General features: G+C 58.9%; 2 protein-coding genes and 1 long non-coding RNA gene across 4 annotated transcripts in view; 1 reads left to right on the forward strand and 2 right to left on the reverse strand.

Moving 5' to 3' along the window:
- The window catches only part of ARHGEF2 (Rho/Rac guanine nucleotide exchange factor 2), a 45,264-nt gene extending 35,894 nt beyond the window's left edge, over window positions 1-9,370 (reverse strand). For both annotated transcript variants that reach the window (XM_086693578.1, XM_086693577.1), the window contains exons 1-3: window positions 9,157-9,370; window positions 2,458-2,759; window positions 1,148-1,265 (exon numbers count right to left, since the gene is read on the reverse strand). In XM_086693578.1, coding sequence (XP_086549704.1) covers window positions 1,148-1,265; window positions 2,458-2,738 — 399 coding nt within the window. In that variant the 5' untranslated portion in view covers window positions 2,739-2,759; window positions 9,157-9,370. The remainder of the gene's footprint in view (window positions 1-1,147; window positions 1,266-2,457; window positions 2,760-9,156) is intronic.
- Window positions 8,948-17,201, forward strand: LOC147572196 (uncharacterized). Its single transcript, XR_015245940.1, has 2 exons — window positions 8,948-10,286; window positions 16,609-17,201. It is a non-coding gene; the product is annotated as an uncharacterized LOC147572196 (long non-coding RNA).
- SSR2 (signal sequence receptor subunit 2) lies at window positions 12,337-18,651 on the reverse strand. The gene is made up of 6 exons (XM_086693585.1): window positions 18,542-18,651; window positions 17,966-18,120; window positions 16,750-16,848; window positions 16,010-16,118; window positions 13,911-13,988; window positions 12,337-12,865 (listed from the first exon to the last, which is right to left on the reverse strand). Exons 2-6 carry the CDS (start codon window positions 18,118-18,120, stop codon window positions 12,755-12,757), a joined length of 552 nt encoding a protein of 183 aa, XP_086549711.1. The 5' UTR covers window positions 18,542-18,651; the 3' UTR covers window positions 12,337-12,754.
- Between the last annotated feature and the right edge of the window lie 877 nt (window positions 18,652-19,528).

Raw genomic sequence — 19,528 nt, forward strand, 5'->3', positions numbered from 1 at the left:
AGCAGGAGAGAAGCAGGGGCAGGGAGGGAGAGGAGGGGAAAGAAACCGTGGTCTCCAGTGCTCAGCCTGTGTGCCAGCACAGTCCTGGGCACCTTAACAGCATTTTTCCCCCGAAATATTCACAACTTTAAAAGACAGGTTTTAGGGGCACCTGGTGGCTCAGTCGGTTAAGCGTCTGACTCTTGATTCCTACTCAGGTCATGATCTCACGGTCTGTGAGTTCGAGCCCCGCTTCGGGCTCCACACTGACAGTGCAGAGTCTGCTTAAGATTCTTTCCCTCCCCCCGCCTCTCAAAATAAATAAACATTAGAAACATAGTTTTTATTATCCTGATTTTCAGAGAGATGAAATAAATCGCTCAGCCAGTAAATGAAGGATCTGGGAGTCGGTCTGATTCCCCAGTCCTGGTCTTCCTGTGGCATCACCGTGCTGGGATGGTGGGGGGCGGCGGGGAGGGGGCAGCAGGGATGCTGGGGGGAGGGGCTGGCGGGATGAGATGGACCCAGCTGGGCTGCTGCCTGCAGGCCACAGCAGCCCGCTTCCCTCAACCTCTCTTCCAAACCGCAGGCTGGGCCGAGGAGGCCGGTGTCGGTGGCCCCGGCCAGTTAGAGGATCAGTTACCCAGTGCGACGTAGCAGACCCAGGGGTACCTCTAAAGCCCCTGTGTACCCTCCAGGTCCCTAGGTCCTGGCTGGAGATCCCCCACACATGCCCCCTTAAGCCAGAAGGCTGGGCACACTCTATATAGACTTTCTCGTTCCATAATTCTATGATTATCTTGTGAGAGAACCGCTGTCTTCGTTTCTTCCCACAAATTATAATTTCGGCTCCCAAACTGAGAAATGTGGGGTCCACAGAAAGAAGCAGTTATCACAGTTAGGGGAACAGGGGCCTTTTGATGAGAGGAACAGAGATGCCCACATCAACGCAGAGCTCAGACACAGAAAGGGGGGGACAGAGAGTCTTAGAGAAAGAGGCAGGACACCGAGTGGGGGGGGACAGGCCACACAGACACAGCCTCGGTCAGACAGAGTCAGAGCGACGCCTGGGCTGACAGACCCAGCAGCCGGCAGGACAGAAGAGGCACAGAGTGGGGCAGCACAGCGGGAGGGAGGAGCTGGCCTCCAGGGGGACTCTTGTCCATACCACGCGGGAGGGCCGGCCACCTTGGTGCTGCAATTCCAGGAAGGCATCCAGCTCCTCTCGGCTCCGCAGTAAGGGGGGCTCCTGAGGGCACGTGCATCCCGATGTCTGCAGTTTGCTCCTGAAACACACGTAGCCACCACTGCCCTCTGTGGCTGGTGGCCAGTGCCGGGCACCAGGGGGGAACCCGGCCCCAGTCCTTCCTGTAGGCACACCTGCAGCCCAGACCCAAACGACCCGCCTCGGGAGCCCTGCTTTGGCAGAGCGGCGGACAGGGGCGGCCCCTGCCGGCCACTGGGCAGTACTGTCCCGCCAAAGGAAGCCAGCGCTCGGGGGGAGGCCAAGGGCGAGTGGCAAGCTCACCCCTTGCCTGGTTCCCGAGGCCAAGCTCTGCCCCTCCTCAGCCCAGGGCTGCCAAGGGGCAGAGCTAGTGCCTGATGGTGAGAGGCGACCCCTCGGAGACTCTGAGATGAAGCTGGCACCACGCGAGGGGCGCCCAGGGCGTCTCTGCCTCCAACTGGGTGCTCTTGGGAAGGCGCCAGGAGCCCCGCGGGCAGGGCTTCCCACCGGAGTTGCCACCCAAGCCGGGTCAGGGACACGGCACAGCGTCCTCTCCTTTCAGCCAGCTTAGCCAGCTGTGCCCAGGAGCTAGAGGTGGGCCCGCTCACTGAGCCGAGGGAACCTGTCCGTGGGGACCGCTGCCAAAGCAGTGCCCTTCCGTGGCTGGTAGGCCCCCACGATGACCACTCACTGAGCTCTCCAGCCTGACCCCCGGGCCTTCTCTTTTGACCTCCTGTCCTTGGGGACTTTCCAGGGGACACGGGGAGAGACGTGCACAGAGACAAGCACAGGCATACAGACTTCTGAGCAGGAGCGGCTACCCGCCCCCCCCCCGCAGGGCGGTGCTGTGATGTCCAAATACCTGGGTCCACATCAGCCCGGAGCCAGCAGGTGGGCATTGCCCACCCCCCAGAACACTTCCCGAGGAACCTGGGCCACATGATCCCCAAGTCCCTTCCAGTTCTGACATCCTTGCATGAAACCCAAAGCAGGAGTGTTGGCAGTACGGGTCCCTGCTCTGTGCCTCCCCCTCCCGCCTCCCCCCAGCCCCTGAGACTAGCTGGGGAGGAGCTGAGACCACTAGGAAGAAAGGCAAGGTCCCTCCTCCCCAAAGGCCTGAGGGAGGCTGGGTTTGGACTCTCCAGGGAGTGCCCAGGACGCAGGTGTCCTGGGCCCCCGTCATCCTCCCCAACTACTCTCTCCTAGGTCTAGGACTTGAGGGAAGGAGGGGCAGGAGGTCCCCTGGGGGTTACCTGCTCAGTGGGTCCTGGAGGTCCCTGTCTGGCCCCCAACTATGTCTTTTGAAGGGGTGGTGGCTGTGGGCACGGAAAGCCCCTGACCTTCGGAGGGGCACAGCGTGGAAGCCATCTCCCTCCTTCCTTTTCCCCTCCTGCTCCTGCTCCTGCTCCTCCTCCTCCTCCTCCTCCTCCTCCAGCTGGGCTCTGGACTCGTCCACAGACAGGCAGCGGCGACTGTGGCCTCGCGACACCAGGTCTCCACCTGCGAGGAACTCCTTCGGGAAGTCTCCGCTCATGGGAGGCACGCGCAGGCCGGTCTGCGTCAAGAAGACAGCAGGGTGAGCAGAGTTCTAGAATTCTGGAACCTCGGAGCTGGGAGGGCATCACAGTCAGCCGGGCCCCCCTCCCTTCACGGGGGCGCGGAAGTGCGGAGTGGCTGGCTTGGGACGACCAGGAATGACTGCAGGACCACATCCGGGACCGGGCCTTCTGACTGTCATCTGGTCCTCTCTCTGGGGGATAGGACATCCTCGCTCACTTGTGATTACATTTGCCGAGCACCAGTATGGCAGAAAACCCAGCCAAGCAGAGAGAAACAGATACCTGTCCTTCGAGGGACTCACAGTGTGTGTGTGTGTGTGTGCACAGACAGAAGCCCAGATCACAAACGACTCAGTGGCCAGAGTGCCGAACGCCATGGAGAAGACGCAGCGAAACGCTTTGTAGCTGCTTGGAAAGCTCGGTGAAGAGAGGAAGTGGGTGGGCCTTGAGGGGGTCTGCAGGGGTGAGGAGTTAGGGTCTGGCCAAGTTGGGGAGGGAGGAGTCTAGGCAGGTAGAGCAGCAGGGAGGAAAGTTCATAAGAAAGTATTCTGGGGGCGCCTGGGGGGCTCAGTCGGTTGAGCGTCAGACTTCGGCTCGGGTCATGATCTCGTGGTTCGTGAGTTTGAGCCCCACATCGGGCCCCGTGCTGACAGCTCAGAGCCCGGAGCCTGCTTCGGATTCTGTGTCTCCCTCTCTCTCTGCCCCTCCCCTGCTCACACTCTGTCTGTCTCTCTCTCTCTCAAATAAATAAACATTAAAAAAAGAAAGTATTCTGCTTTGTCCTTCCAAGGCCAGTCAATGGGAAGTCACAGAGCCCTACGACGTCTCCCCAGTGACAGAGCGAGAGGCACCCACACCAGCCGCGTGGCGTGGAAACCCCTTCGCCCCCCCCCCATGTGAGCATCGTTCCTGCCCCACGTGTCTTGGGGTTAGGAACACCGCCGAGCTCCAGAGCTGAGCCCCAGCCCGGGAGGAAGTACCAGGACGGGCTGCAACCTTCCCTTCACTGCAGGCCCTGCCTCCGCACGAGTCTCCGAGGCTCCCCTTCTCCGGGGCCACCCCCAGCCATGACGTGTTGAGAGGACCCGGCAGGATCAGGAAGCCATGGGCCAGAGTCCTCCCCCTCCTCCCCAGGTTATCTCACTCCCCCGTGCACACACCAAAAGTCCAGGTTGTTGGAAAGTTGTTCCTTCAAGCTACTGTTCCTCTGTCACCGCACCCCGTCCACAGCCCCTGCTCCACCCAGGCCCGCTGCCTGAGGCCTGTCCCGGCAGGGAAGGAAGGGGTGAGCGCGGGGCCAACGCAGAGGGCACCCTGCGGCCCCGCCAGTGGCTCCGAGGACAGAAAAGGAGAGGCCTGGAGACTGATCCCTGCTCATCACACCCGGAAGCCAGGACAGGCCCCCTCTCTCTCTCTCAAGCGCGGCCCTGCGCCCTGTGCCCTGTACCCAGGCTCTGCGCTGCCTAGAAGTGGGAGGGGCAGCCCCACAGGGAGCGCGACTCAGTCCAAGCTGCCTGCCAACCAGTGGTCTCCCAAGCTGGGCTTCAGGGGCAGGGAGGGGGCGTTGTGAGCCGAGTGGGAGGAAGGGGAGTCAGGGCGCCCGGGGTGCTCGCTAACGAGACGGGCCAGAGACCTCACCAAAGAAGCCAGCGTTGTGGAGTTACCCGCCTCCGGCTTCTACCCTCCTGCCCCACCTGGGCCCGTGGGGCTGGGTCCGTGGGGCTGGGTGAGGTGCGTGAACGGGAGCCTTTCCTTCTTCTCCATCCCCGGGGACGCCACCCGCCGGAGACGGTTCTTGCTGCCCTGGCCTGGTAGACAGACATCTCTGATCCCCAAACCTCACCCTTCTGTCTCCAGCTCAGACCAACTAGCACCTGGCCTCTTCTGGGGCGCCTACCCTTTCCCAGCACCTCTGTCGTCCATCCCGGCCTCTGCCCTCTGTGCAGACCCCGCCCATGGGGCTCTTTCTCCCCTCATGGCTTCATCCGTCTGCCTCCACTTCTCCTGTTTCCTAACCCCACCCTCCATGCTGCAGGGCCGCTAATTTCTATTATGTCCTTGGAAGAGACACGATAGCTCTTCCCAGACTCGCCCGCCCGCCATCCTGACGTGCAGGCTGGCCCCACGGTCGTGTCCACCCCCCCGGCTTCTCCTCCGCCAGCTCCCGCCGGGGCCCCCCCCCCCCCCCCCCCCCCCCCGTCTCCCCCAGCCTCCTGAGCTCAGGAAATGGCGCAGGGCAGGGGTCAGGGCTGGCTCGCACACAATGGGTTTATTTAGCCCCCAAATGAGATTCCATCATGTCACATCAGCGCTTCCGCTGAGCAGAGATCGGAGATTCTGAAACAGGTCTGGGGTCAGAGGCCTGAGATGAACGCACAGGAGGAAAGCAGGAAGGGGCCCTAAGGAGTCATTTTATCTGGACCGCATGGTTTTCCCACCAACACACACCATCGGCGTCTCCTGCCCCTGCGCTGGTCGTCGGTGATGCGCTAGGCACGCCTGGGTACCGAGGCGGGAGCACTACTTGTCCGGGACAGAGGGACATCTGCTATTCAAAAGTCTGAGACCATGGTTTCCTCCGGGTGCGACGCTGGCCCTGAAGCCGGTCCTACCTGCGAGCTCCAGCACTCTGGCCGCGTGACCCTGGGAGCTGGCTCCCCGGTTCTGAGCTTCAGAGCCATCTATGCAGTGGGGACCTTACAGCCCTCCTTTGCAGGGCTGCTGAGAGACTGGGTGACAACGTCGTACATCACGTGACCAACACTGTGCTCAGCACGGCCGAGGTACTTAACAACGGCTGTTGTTTTAATTTAGAGGCAGAGTGGAGGCCAGGCCTGCAGGATCGGAGAGCTGGGGACAGGAAGGCCCGGGACAAGAGCAGAAATAGACATTGTGTGGCGGCTGCCCCACGCCTCTCTCTCAGGAAAAGGACAGCAGGAAGAACACAACTGTGATGGCACTCGTGGCCGTGAACAAGCTCCAGTGGGGACGACAGCAACATAGGAAGCACGAAGGGCCCGAACCCGTCGTCCTGAAGAGAAGAGGAGGGGCACTGGTCGTTTAAGGCGGCCCAAATCTGTCCTGCTATCGTGTATAAATGGTTGGGGGGAAAATCAAAAGAAGAACACTACTGGGGCGCCTGGGTGGTTCAGTCAGTTGAGCGCACGACTTCGGCTCAGGTCATGATCTCACGGTCCGTGGGTTCCAGCCCCGCGTCGGGCTCTGTGCTGACAGCTGGGAGCCTGGAACCTGCTTCGGATTCTGGGTCTCCCTCTCTCTCTGCCTCTCCCCTGCTTGTGCTCTGTCTCTGTCTCTCTCCCTCTCTCAAAAATAAAATTTTTAAAAAAACATAAAAAAAAGAACACTACTTTGTGACACAGAAAAATCATATGAAATTCAAATTTCAGTGTTCATAAATAAAGGTTATTTTGGAATCCGGCCATGCCTGTTCACTTACACATGGTCTGTGGCTGTTTCTGCATTACGTCAGCAAAGTTGTAACTGCGACAGAGACCATATGGCCCACAGAGCCTAAAATATTTATTATCTGGGTCTTTGCAGAAAAAGTTTGCAGACTCCTGATTTAGAGCAACCGGGTCTCAAAATCTGAGGAAGGATGAAAAAGAGACCAGAGAGAGATGTTAAGGCTCAGTGCATTACCAGGCAGGCGTTCAGCAACCAGCCTGGGGTCGGGGTGCTGAGATCCCAACATGCCAATTTCCTAAGTAGCATCTGGAGCCCACAGGGGAAGAGTTAGCCCATAATGGGTGCCTACGGTATCTTTTTTTTTTAAGTTTTTATTTATTTTGAGACAGCACAGGGCAGGGGCAGAGAGACAGACGGAGAGAGAAAATCCCGTGATGAGAGCGCAGAGCCTGATGCAGGGCTTGATTCCACGACCTGTGAGATAATGACCTGAGCCAAAATCGAGAGTCGGACCCTCAGACAACCGAGCCACGCAGGCGCCCCAAGGGCCTACGTTATGTAGTGGGATCCTCACAGCCATCTCTAGAAACGCAGTATCCCCATTTTACACATGAAGAAACAGGCAGCACAGAGAGGTAAAGTCATTTGCTCAAGGTCACAGGGCTGTAGGAAGGCGGAGCTGAGTTTTCGAAGCAGACCCAGCACACTGCAGAGACGAGTTCTCCTCTCCCCTGGAAAACAAGCTCCCAAAGACAGCGAGTGGCCGGCTTTGAGAGAAATCAGGCAATACTGCCATTCAGCACCCCCAGGTCTGTCCCTTCACCAACCCAGCCAAAGAAAGGGAGCAGTTAGATGGGAGTCCCAGAGAAGTCGCATTCGCCCTTTCTACTCGTCCGGCCGGCCGGCTGTGATCTTAGAGATCTGAGTGAGGGGTGGGGGCAGGCGGGGCCCTGCTAACGTGCTGAGGCAAGCGCAGAGGGAGGACCCGCTGAGGGTAACCACCCCACCAGGGATAGTGACCCTACGCACGATGCTGGCGGGCCCTGTCACAGCCTGGGGGGGCTTCCTGGGCCTGGCTCTGGGGTCCAAACTCTCCCAAAGGGGGGCATTCGTGAGGAAGATCCTAAAACGACCAGACGATAAAGAATGGCAAGGAAGGGAGAGCCAGATGTCACTGTCTGGGGGCTTCTCCCGGCCCTGCGGGGACAGGGTCACGGAAAACCCTTTGATGGTTCAAAATGTAATCTGCCCGCTTCTTCTCCACTAGAGAGTAAACCATTAATCCAACGGTTGTCCCGCAGATAGGGCTAGAGTGGGGCTTCTGTTAGCCTGGGATCGAGAAGGCCCTCATCACACCCCGCCTCCGGCCGGCCGTGCCCCCCCCCCCCCCACCTCACCCGACTCCGACTCGTCTGTAGCTGCTTGGTTCCTCAGTGTGAGGCACGCGAGACTTCGCCCCGTGCTGAACACCCGTGTCCTGAAACTCACTGTCCTCCCCTGACTTTCCCGTCGACTGCCGGGGAGGAGGGTCACGATCCAAAGAAAAGCCCAGGGTATACACAGAGGGTTTTCATTCGTTCAGCAGACGTTGTTGCTTTAGCAGCCACCGGGTGCCAGGCACGGAGAAGAGGACCCAGAAGGCTCTACGCACACATACAATGACAGGACGCGACCACCCCTTAGTGGGGCAGGGGCCTGCACGGACGAAAGCCACCTATGTGCCCACATCAGCTTCCAGGTTGACTTCTGAGAGGCACCCACCAGCCTACAGGAGCCACAGGGCAGCATTATCGATTTTACTGTTCGCACTTCATTCGGGAAGTCCAAAGCCAGCCAGGCTCCCCCCCCCACCCCCCCCCACACCCCCCACACCCCGGCTTCTAATGTAACCACACCTCCTTCTACTTAAGACAGTGGTCAGGCGTCCATCTCCAACCCCCACCCTCAGTCGCCCCTTCCTCTTCGCTAGGCCGGGCTCACAAATCAGTCAGGAATTGTGCTAGGCTCCCGCGTGTGCGGACTTTTTTTGTTTCACTGGTTTGCGGACTGAAGCTGGGGCAGCTCCCTCTTCCTTCCCACTGGGCCCCGGGGCAGCTCATCCCGCCAGGGGCTGGTCTGGCTCCAGCGTCCGCGGGACAGCGCCCCGCAGCCCTCTTCCGCCTCCTGCCCGTCTGCTTGTTGGCCTGCATTCAGGGGTTCAGGGCTCCTGCCAGCGGGCGGGGCAGGAGAGGGTCTGAGGTTCAAAGGGACACGCCTGAGAAGACTTTGGCCACTCAAAGCGTCCCAGGGAATTAACCCATCAGGTCTCAGGGACGGCCGAGCGCGGCAGGTAGAACAGGGAAGCCTTCGGCTGGCGGATGGAGTGGTCTGGAATCTGGGCGTCCCTAGCTCTCAGGCGTGAACTGGTGGCCCCTTAAATCTCACAAGTAATTCCCAAGGACAAAGGGAACTGGGTGAGGCCCTAGAGGAAGGAGGCTCTAAATGAATGAGGGTCTCAAGGTTTTAGACTCACAGAGCCATCCTGCCTCCCATACCTCCCGAGTAAGAACAAGATAACACGATGACGCAATGGACTTTGGTGTCAGATGGACAGAGGTCTGAACCCCCAGCGCTACAATGTACTTAATTGTCTGGGGTTAGTTATTTAACTTCTCTAAACCTCATCCTTAACGTAGGGATTATGGTATGTCAACCCCATGCGATCGTAAGGATTAGGAACGTATATAGAGGGTTTAGTATCATCTGTCCCACGAGTGGGGTAAATTACTCTTGGCCGCGCTTGTGATTCCCGATTTACACACTGGCACCCTCCCCCAGTGCTAATTAAAAACGGCTGCAGCAGGCTGGTGGGGAAGCTGCGAAGGGTTCTGCGCCTTCCTGGGTGAGGACGGTTCTTGAGGGGCTCTGCTTCCAGGGGGACGCCCACTCGTGGGGGCGAGGACCCCGGGGAGGGAGGGGGGAACTCACCAGACCTGGGAGATTTCCCAAAGACCGGGCCCTGCTCCTGCTCCCGGCTGGTGACTTCGGTACAGGGAAGAACCCCTCCTCAGGGAGCCCCTCTAAGAACCCAGTCTAGCACCTCAGTGGGGACGCCTCTCTTGGTCCTTTTAAGGGCACTGCTCGTGGTCCAGAAGTTTGCATAGGAGACAGGGGGCCCTCCAGTCCAGTCCAGACCAGCCGCCTCTTCAACTGCCCCAGCCCTTCCCTTCCCCGCCCTACTTCAAACACCCTAGACCTTGCTGTGCCCAGACCTGTTTAACCCCTTGGGTGCCATCGTGGGTCTGGGGGTCCTCAGCACTTCCGGAACAAAGCACGGCCGCTGGACTGGGGCTCGGGTGGAAACGGGTACAAGGGGCCGAGTTGGGGTCCCCCTGAAGGGGCACTATGTGGGAGCCCCAGGTCCCGGGAACCTTCACCCTCTCTCAGGTGGGGCAGGGTGTGAGAGGGTGTGAGCTGAGGAGGGGAGAAGGAGGGCATCCCAGGGAAGTCGGCTGGAAACCTACTTGACAGTGGGGGCCTCCTGGGGTCAGGGAGGTCCTTTGCCCTCTCTGGAATTTGGCTTCCAAACTGCTGCTGCCGCTGCCGGTGCCTTTAAGAGGCAGGTTACAGCGGGGGGAGGGGCGATTACTAGGGCCCGAGGGCGGGCTTCCCGGGCTACCCGCTGGGCTCCACTCCCCTTCCCCATCCCGGCTTCTGCGGGCTGACTTCCCCAGGGCAGGGGACACTCCGGCCCTACTCCTCTGGGCCCTGTGGCCTGGTGGAAAAGTCTCACCATCGGAGCCTCAGAGCCACCTGTCGGCCTGGAGTCCTCATCTGTACGGTGCGAACCTCAGATGCGCTAGAGGCCTCCTGCCGTGGGGCCCCGCACTCCGCGTCCCTCCCTGATCTATGAAATGAGGGGATTACTTAGGGGATCCAGTCAGTGGATCCCTGCTCTAAATTCCTCTAGGTGAGAGGGCGGCCTGTCCTCCGGGCTGGGCCCCAAATCCCGAGAACACAGGGGGGACAGGACACTGCCTCATTTTACCGCGTGGGGTCCTCGGAGGTCCTCTAAGTAAACAATCTCGTGACATCTGGAGGACACAGGCTGTCACACAGTAAGTCCCAGAGGGCACGGGGCTGCCGCCTGGCTCCCAGGGGGCGGGGGCGAGGACTCGACCCATCCTGTCTGGGAACAGCTGTTACTCCCAGCTTCTTGGCCATTCTTACACCTGCTCCCCGCGGACTTTCTTCAGCCGGAGTCCCGAGGCCTAGTGTGTAACGTGGGTGGAAATCTGGGCACCTGGCTCCTCCTGGCACCAGGGCGGGGTGTGCGGGTGGGCCGGGGCCAGCCGGAAGTCTGCAGGACGTGGGCGGACAGAGGGCGGGTCTCAGCGGGGTGGAGAGGATCTGGAACAGGCTGACAGCTGGGTCACTATCTGTGTTGTCTTTTCGGGAGGAGCCCCTCCGGCTGGTACCCAGTCTTCAGGAAAGACGTGCTTCCTCTCCCTCCCCCTTGCAAGTGCCTGCACTGACTGGGTCGGTCAGTCGGGTCGGGGTCACGCCTCCCCGGGGTGGTCTCCATGGGGTGGAGAAGGGCTGTCTGCTACTCATCTCCCCGTACATTTCCTCAAGCTCAGAGGGCTCAAGCCCAAAGCCAGCAGGTCCAGCTAAGTCTCTGCAGGTTTCAGAGGCTCTCGTTTTCTCCAACATTCCACCACTTACAGGAGGCTCACATTCCATCCCGACTCCAGGGAACCCGATCTCTCCAGATGAAGTGTCTGGCTTTGGCCTTCATTCAAGGTGCCTGTGACACTAACTGCCCTCACAATGCTGCTCTTGTCATCTGCGTCAGACCTGGGTCCCCTACCCAGCCTCCTCCACAAGGAGGGCCAAGGGCCCGGGACAGGTCCGCAGGAAGAGGGCCCCAGCCTCTGGGAAGGCAGTACCTGCAGGAGTTGGGAGTCCCCTCCTCTGACCCAGAACCGCTCCCCCTACAGGTGGGCTCCTCACTGCCTTCAGCAGAGACCACAGGACAGAAAGCAGTGCTCCCTCCTCCTAAGACTTAACAGTTTGCAGCCCCAGGGAGCAAGATGATGCCTGGCCACCCAGCCCCACTCCCTTCCTACCCGCGTTCTCACCCCAAGCTTCTCCCCTCTCTCCTGAGCAAGTCCCAGGTCTCTCCCGGGGGGACACAATGAACAAAAGCAAATATAGCCTCCTCGCCCTCTGACCTGGCCAGTCCCGGGGTGTCCGAGCCGCAGCCCCTGCAGGAGGGAGGGGAGCTGCCGGAGGGCTACCCCATCTGGAGCCTCCCGTTGTCTCCACGTCCTTTTCATCCTTCCTGGGGCCCAGAGGCCCCGCGCGCACCGGCCTGGGAAAGGTTAAATCGGTTGGGCAGTCCCCCTGCTCCCCACCCCGCAAGCCCCAGCAGAATCTAAACTGGGAAACTTGGTGGCGGGAACAAAGCGGGTGTTTGTTGGGTTTCCCTCCTGCCTGGGAGGCTGTTCTCGGACCACGGCATTCCTGGGTTGGCCCGAGTCAGCTCACAGCGGCTTCTCCCTGTGCTGCTGCAGCAGACACCAGAGTCCTTCCTCAGGCCGGGCCTCCGGACACCTCAGGGCTGCGGCTCCGCTGACATTGAAAGCAATTCGAGTGAAGGAAAGCCAGTTCTTGGGGTGCCCGGCTAAGTCGGTGGAACGTGGGACTCTCGACCTCAGGGTCCCGAGTTCAAGCCCCGTGTTGGGTGGAGATTACTTAAATAATTAAACAGAAAAGGCAAGCTAGTTCTTAAACAGAGAAAGGACTAGAACCAGGCATTAAACAAGCTCTTCCAAGACCGGTCAGTGAGTAAATGAGACCAGCATGCCTTCCGGGGCCCGAGAACAGCCGCTGGCGCGCAGACCGCCCTTCAGCTCGCCCCTCACCCCGTCCTCCGGCCGCGGAGAGGAGCTCACAGGCAAGGAAGGTTACGGGCGGCACGTGGGGCCTGGTGAGAGCAGAGACGGAAGCAAGGGACGAAAGCAAAGGTGTTCAAAGGGGACAGACACCCCTGTGGGAACAGGACCACAGCCCCTCCAGCAAGGAGCAGAGCCCGGCTCACCTACCCGGGAGCGGGGACTTCCAGGGCCCAAGCTCACCCCGGGGACGGAAGAGCAGACATGGCAGTGTGGCATCAGTTTTTATTAGAAAACCCCATTTGGTCAGAGCTTCCCTGACCCAGAGCAGAGACCGGGCATGCCTTCGAGAGTCCCTCGGCCTTCACGTCGTCTTCCAGCCTCTTCTGGGTGGGCAGCACCACGCAGTCTCCTGAGCGTCCCTCCTGGACCCCTCGGAGTTCTCCCCGCCCGCCTGCCCGGCTCGACGGTGGGCACCCGAGGGCCTTTGAGGCCAGAGGCAAAGGAGGCGTCCCTGTCGGTACGGCTTCAGGATGGAGGGGAGGCCCCGCCCTTCACTCTGCTTGAGAGCAGACAGGATCCAGGAGAGGGTGGCAGGGGCGAGGGGAGAAGAGACTGCATTCGAGATCCGCTTCGGAATCCGGAAAGCACCTGGGTCTCCTGGGGAGGGAGGGTCGTGGCCGCCCCACTCAGTTCTTCTTGGTCTTGGGAGTGTCGTATTTCCTCTTGCTGGAGTACCACAGCAGCAGGGGGATGCCGATGGACGGAAGCGTCATGACTCCAAAGGCTGCCCAGTCCAGCTGTGGAGGACAACACGGGCCTTGCTTACAAGTCTGGATCAGGGCACAGGAGGGCCGGGGAGGGGAGGGGAGGGGTGGCGAATGACGAGACGGGGAGAGGCAGCAGTCCCGCCCAAACTTTCAACAGAACCTTAGCGGAAAGGCTCGTCTGACCACAGGACCACCTGTCTTCCGAGCTGTGGAGCCCAAGGCCTCACCTGACCTGACCCAGACCGAAGAGAAGCTTCTCTCTTCCAGACAGTCTCAAGAGGTGATGCCCAGCCCTGCACGGACAGTCAAGCCCACACCTCCAGCCCCCTCTTCCACTCCTCTCCCTTGCCTTCTGCCCTCCAGCCTTGCACACCCGCTTGTCAGGCCTTCTTCTTTCCTATGAGCTACTCCCCCAACACAAGATGCCTGCCCTTCTCTCCCTCCTCTGGCTGGTCGAACACCACCTCCCCCTGAAAGCCCTCCCCGACTCTGGAAGACTAGGTCAGATGCTCCGACACCCTGTCTGCGGTCTCGGTCTCAGCCCGTTTCTCCCGGGACTTGTTCTGAGTCCCCCACGGCCCTCTACCCCCTGGGAAGCGAGCGCGTGTCTCCATCACCTCCGTCTTCTGAAGGCAAAGCACAGAACTGAGCGCAGAATTAGGAACTTCACGACTATTCACTGAATAAATACACACGTGAATTTCCTCAGTTGGCCTGTCTTCAAAGAACGCTGAGACCAGACCACAACAGTGCTTCTTGACCTGCCCAGTGCGCTGCAACTCTCTGAATCTAAGATACTCTTTTAAGCCTCAAAAGAGACCCAGGACTCCAAGAGGGGACTCCACTCGAGGCTGAGTAGAGAAAAAGGGCAGGCATGCGGCTCGGGCAATTGCGATCTCACTGCCGGCACCACGGGGACATAGGACGTTTGCTGGCTGGCTGCGTCAGACACCAAAAAACACAGGTATGATGAGAACCCACAAACTACACAAATCTTCTAAGGAGACCAACAGCTCCCAGAACCAGGGGGCGTCCCTGTCCCTGGGGAATGGTACGGGGACTCGGCAGAGCTTACAAAATGGGGGGAGAATCTTCTATCAAACTCCCGCTGAGCCAGGATGCCCCCCTGTCCAGGGGCGCTGGTGAAGCCAACCTGAAAGGAGAAAAGAAGGGCATCAGGGCAGATCCAGTCCTTCTCACGTGAGGGGGGAGCAGTCCCGCCCACCCCAATCCTCAGCGGAGAGACTCTCGGGGCGCGGAGGCTCAAGACAGCTTCAAGAAGACGCGGAAAAGCTTCCGGACTGGACAGAGTTGGAGGATTCTTAGTGTGTCGCAAAGAGGAGTAAATCAGGAGCCAGGAGACACCCGAGGGGCCTTTTCTAAACAGGGGCCAGCTGTGCGGCCGCGATCGGAGCCAGTCCTCCCTCCTCAGGCGTCTCCAACTCGGAAAGAGAGGCCCACCAGCCCCCTGCAGGGCGAGGCGGGTGATGGAACGGCTTGCCCTTGGCAACCGCTCCCCCGTTCCTCAAGTGGAAATACGCTTCCATACTCACAAGTGATACGAGGCTCAAACGAAATAACGAGAAGGACTCTGAAAAGCATGAGGCCCCACCCAAGGGCACGCTGGAAGGGGGGCTGGGGCTGCCCGCATTCCTGCCTGGAAAGCAGGCCGAGCCCTGCAAACAAGCTCGCTCTACAGGGGCAGCCGAGCCTTTGATCTCATGTCTTTTAACCTGTCAAATACCAGGTAGAACCAGAGTCCCACAGTAGGCTCTGAAAACAGAAAGGACACAAGATGTGAGAGCTGAGCCATGGTTACAAGAGCCTGGTTCCACGTGGTTTATTAAAAAAATTCAAAAAAGCGCAGCGAGGCTCAGAGAATCTTAGGTTTTATTCCACAGCTGACTCCGTGAAGTCTCCGTCCTACTGTGCACTCACCACGTAGCCTATGGGCCGCTTGTACGGTCTTGTCAGAGGCCTTCATAAATTCAAGGCCTGAGCATTCTGAGGACCAGGACAGTGTCCCAATCTTCTCGGTGTCCCCAGGTCTTAGCGCACCACCAGGGCACAATAAATGTCTGCTGACCTTTTCATCAACCCATCGAAGGAATGTTTACTACTGACTTCCTATTACATGGGAGAAACGGAGAGACATCTAAGACGAGGTCCGTGGCCCGCAAGGGGCCACTGAGTAAGCTGGGGGTGGGGCATGGCTTGAGACCAACAAGTAAGAAGTACTGAGATGGCAGAGATAGACGTTCCTTCCGGTGGCCCAGACTGTGCGAGCTACTGAAGTTTACACGCGGTCGGCGAACGTCTGCTCGAAGAGCGAGGAGGAAAAAAGCACGAGGCGTAAAAGGAGACAGACACCAGGGCTGCGGCCCACGGCTGGGCCTGGGGAGGGTGGATGCTGAAGTGGGGGAGGGGGGACACTTCAAACAGAAAGAATGAGAGAGGGCAGGGAGGGCGGGGAGGAGCTTGGTCTCATTAGGGCGAAGGGTCTGTGGGCAGAACGTGCCAGAAGGAAAGCCGGAGGCAGAGAGCATCTAGCTACACCACCAGGGCGCATGCGGCAGGCATCTTCCAAGCAAGGGAAAGGGCCGGCAACGGCAGAGACCAGGAGTGATCTGCCGGTGCCCTAGGACCCGGATGGGAAGGACGAGGACGACGATAAACTGGGCGTCAAATGACATGTCCCAGGTTAAAGCCAAGCAGTAGGTGTGGAGCGGAGGGAAGGCTACGGGGCTCCCCTCCCACCATTTCAACCGCTCTATTCTGGATCTTTATAACTTGAAACACATTCTTTCCTAAGGACAACATGCCCAGCTTCTGGTCCTTCTTTTTTTTTTTTTCTTTTTTAATGAACTTATTTTTGAGAGAGAGAGAGAGAGAGAGGCAGAGTGCAAGCAGGGGAGGGGCAGAGAGAGAGGGAGACACAGAATCCCAAGCAGGCTCCAGGCTCTGAGCTGTCAGCACAGAGCCCAACGCAGGGCTCAAACCCATGAACTGTGAGATCATGAGGACGCTCAACCGACTGAGCCACCCAGGTGCCCCAGCTTCTGGTCCTTCTTACCTTCCTCAGAATTTAGTGAGGAAACGCCCTGGAGGTTTCCTGCAAGAGTTTTCAAAGGGAAGCAGACCTAGGCCGCATCAGCTAAGGTCCGGGCCACTCACCACGACAGGCCCGTCCTCCTGGGCCAGGTAAGTAACGGTTGCCGAGGTGAAGTTGAAGTAGCCGGCCTTGAGAGGACGCAGGACCACCGTGTGGGAGACGTTGCTAGCGCTGGGCGGACAGTTAAGGAAGGAAGAAAATGAGGCTGGTGTCCTAACATCCTTTCCGCCTGCGGACTAAATGCATCCTTCACAAAGGGAGCGGTCAACACATGGCGATTTCCGCCCGCAATACCCCGCGATGACACTTATGCAGACCTCTTCCTAAGCCCGAAACGTGTGGGGTCATACGGGTCCCTGGCACACTCAACATCCAGCTTCTTCACGAGTACCCAGCACAGAGGTTTCTGAAGGAATATGTACTACGGATGGGACAGCAGCCACTCTCACAGAAACCTCCAGTGACTAACCGAAGGAAGGCTGAAAGCACAGAGTAAGAACAAGAAAACCCCAAGGAGAACACTCACCCTGACCAGAAAATCTAAGTGTCTACGCCTTCCCGTATTGTATATCATAGGGCCTCATAACCCAAACTTTAGGAAGCTCCTTTCTCAAGTCCACACTAACTCACACTCAGTTTCCTCTCGTCCCATCCTATCCAGGGAGGTGATGGACAAATGGCCACACACAGCCAGACAGACCGTTTGAAGGGACCTCATTGCGGCAATGTGTTCGTGTCATCCCCAACACCCGCAGCCCCCACCCCTGCCCCCAGCCTTTGTCACCCGGCGCCAAGAGGATACGGGGCAATCCGGTCCCATTTGACATTGAGCATTCCAGAGACAATGCCAAAGTCCTCTGGAGGGAAAGAGTCGTCGGATAACTCCACATCTAACGCAGCGCTGTAAGTGGAGGAACAAAAGTGGTTAGTATGTAACAGATACAAAGTTAATCAATAATTAGGGTGCTTGGCTGGCTCAGTTGGTAGAGCCTGAGACTCCTGATCTTAGGGTTGTGAGTTTGAACCTCCATGTTGGGTGGAGAGATTACTTAAAAACAAAACCTTAAAGGCAAACCATAAGAGACTCTTAAATACTGAGAATACACTGAGGATTGATGGGGGGGTGGAGGGAGAGGAAAGTGGGTAATGGGCACTGAGGAGGGCACCTGTTGGGATGAGCACCGGGTGTTGTATGGAAACCAATATGACAATAAATTTCATATTAAAAAAAAAACACCGTAAAAAAAAAAAAAAGGAGCAATCAGGGGTGCCTGGGTGGCTCAGTTGGTTAAGTGTCTGACTCTTGGTTTCGGCTCAGGTCAGGATCTCACAGTGGGTGGCATGGAGCCTGTGTGTCTGCACTGACAGCAGGGAGCCTGCTTGGGATTCTCTCTCCGCCTCTCTTGCTGCCCCTACCCTGCTCGCGCTCCGTCTCTCTCAAAATGAATAAAAAAAACATAAAAAACAAAATCTTTAACCAAAAAAGTGATCAGCAATTAAATCTGCCTGCTTGTCCTAAAATATCAGAAATACAGAAGACAGATGGGAATCACATCGAAACTTGGCTTCGGCGCACTAAAGAATCTCGGTCAAGGACTGGATTCTATGGCTAAGAAGCACCAAATATCCGGGAAGGCACAGGCCTAACTTCATTCTTGCCCCAATTTCCGTGTGTCTGTGTGTATGTACACAGGGAAAGAAGGCTAAGGCTCGTGAGGAAGAAAAAACCACAGCGAATAAAGTTAAAGAAAGGGAGCAACGTGCTGAACCCTGAACGCCCCCAAGGTAGCAAAGGATCATGTGGGTTCGTTCTGCCTTCGCATCTTCCTCTCCTGGTTTGACCCTAGTTCTTGCTCCTCCCCACTCAGAAATTCTCCCGACTCAACAAAGTGGCCGATGGCCCCGGTACCTAACGTGAATGCGGGTCCAGAACATCCGCTCGCTGTGCTGGTCTCTGGTCCCAGCCGTGAAGCCTGAGAACCCCGAGAAGTCCCCCCATGCGCCCCGGACCGCCTCACCTCGAGCCAACATTGTAGATGTTGTACTGTAAGGTCAGGTCTCGCCCTTCCACGGCGTATCTGTTCAGCAGCGATTTGGAGGCCAGCAGCCGGGCTCCTTCCTCCGCCCGACTGACCGCAAGCAGAGCCAACAGCACGGCCGCCAGCAGCCTCATCTGCGGAGAGAAACGCCGAGCGGGGCGGGCGACCCACGCACGTAAGGGCTCCACGATCTTCCCGGCAGAGGTCCCTCGGCAAGTCCAGCTCGCCAGGGCCGCAGCCCCTTCCCCATCAGCCACCAGCGCGGACCCCGCCGCCAGGCTGCCTGTCCGCCCCGGAGACCCCGCCGCCCCCTCCTCCGCCCGGCCCCACGGGTTTCCGCGCACGCTCGAGGGGTCCTCCTTACACCCCTCCCCGGGGCCCCGCTCCTCCTGGCCCACATCCCTTTCGGGGGTCCCTCCGGCCCGGCCCGCTCGGTGCGCCCCCTGTCGCCAGGAAGCCACGTCTCCCGCCGGCGCGCCTCTCCCGTGCCCGCCGTGACCGAGCGCCCGGCCGCCGCCACCCACGCCTCCGCGCCCCCCAGGGCTCGGCGCTCACCGTGCGCACCCCACGGGCCTCTCGGGGGGCCACCAAGACCGGAAGAGAGAGTCAGCAGCCCGGAGGCCGGAAGTGAGCTCAGCCGAAAACGGCGGTGTTCCGCGCGATGCCCCCTGGGAATTGTAGTTCGCGGCCAGGCCCCGCCCCCGGCTCTGCGGCCCCCGCGAGCGCCCGGAACGCGAGCCGGGCTGCGGTACCTCCAGGGGCCGCGGCGGCCAGTGCCCTGCGGACCCCGCAGTGCTGGAGGCGGGGTCGGCGCACCGGCGAGCTAGGAGCCAGGGGAAAGCTCTTTCTCTAGGGGCTACCGGCATCCTTTCTACTTCCAGGCGACAAACGAGGTCCTGCATCCAGGAAGTCGCCAAGCCCCGAGCTTCGAGGTGCTAGAACAGCAATCCTTTCTTCGCCGGCGCCACCGCGACCGCTTCGGCTCGTGCGCCTTACTGTTCGCTGTGTCCTTGCGGTGGCCGCCCTGTCTCGGGTCTCTCCCTGCACTTTTCCATCAGCTGCCAGACAGACGCCCCCAAACAGCGTTCTGGACAAGGCAGCCTGTGGGGTTCTGCAGTCGTGAATTCGGTGTCTGCCGCTCACGGGCTACGTAACCTGGAGGCAGGCGTCATTTCTGTGAAGCCTTGGTTCTCAGATCTGTAAAATGAGATAACTCCAGCACTCTCCAAATGCTGGAGGTCCAATAAGATTATGTATCTGAGCACGTTTTCTAGCACAAGTATGTGGTTAGTAAATGGTAACTGTCAACATTGCTATTATTCCGTATCTCCACGGCAGCGTTTCTTCATTCAGCATGCATTTATTGAGCCCCAGATTCGTGCCTGCATTGTTCTAGGTACCGAGGATACAGTGACAAACAGGACTGAGATTTCTACTTTCTGGGACTTAACACTCTTGTGGAATAATACACATTTCCTGTGTTTGTTTTAGCCTCCCCTCCACTTCCACCTCCCACACTAGAGCTCCTTGAGGACAGGTTTC

Source organism: Puma concolor, chromosome E4 (assembly GCF_028749965.1).
Source record: "Puma concolor isolate L17-30 chromosome E4, mPumCon1.1.hap2, whole genome shotgun sequence".
Classification (NCBI taxonomy): Eukaryota; Metazoa; Chordata; class Mammalia; order Carnivora; family Felidae; genus Puma; species Puma concolor.

What these genes read in the sequence shown, in the direction of transcription:
- SSR2 (XM_086693585.1), bottom strand. Translation starts at nt 18,120, where the DNA reads ATGAGGCTGCTGGCGGCCGTGCTGTTGGCTCTGCTTGCGGTCAGTCGG. An exon ending in AAATGGGACCGGATTGCCCC is followed by an intron (nt 16,119 to 16,749) that starts GTATCCTCTTGG and finishes CTGTCCGCCCAG; the next exon opens with CGCTAGCAACGTCTCCCACA. An exon ending in AGGAGGACGGGCCTGTCGTG is followed by an intron (nt 13,989 to 16,009) that starts GTGAGTGGCCCG and finishes TTCTCCTTTCAG; the next exon opens with GTTGGCTTCACCAGCGCCCC.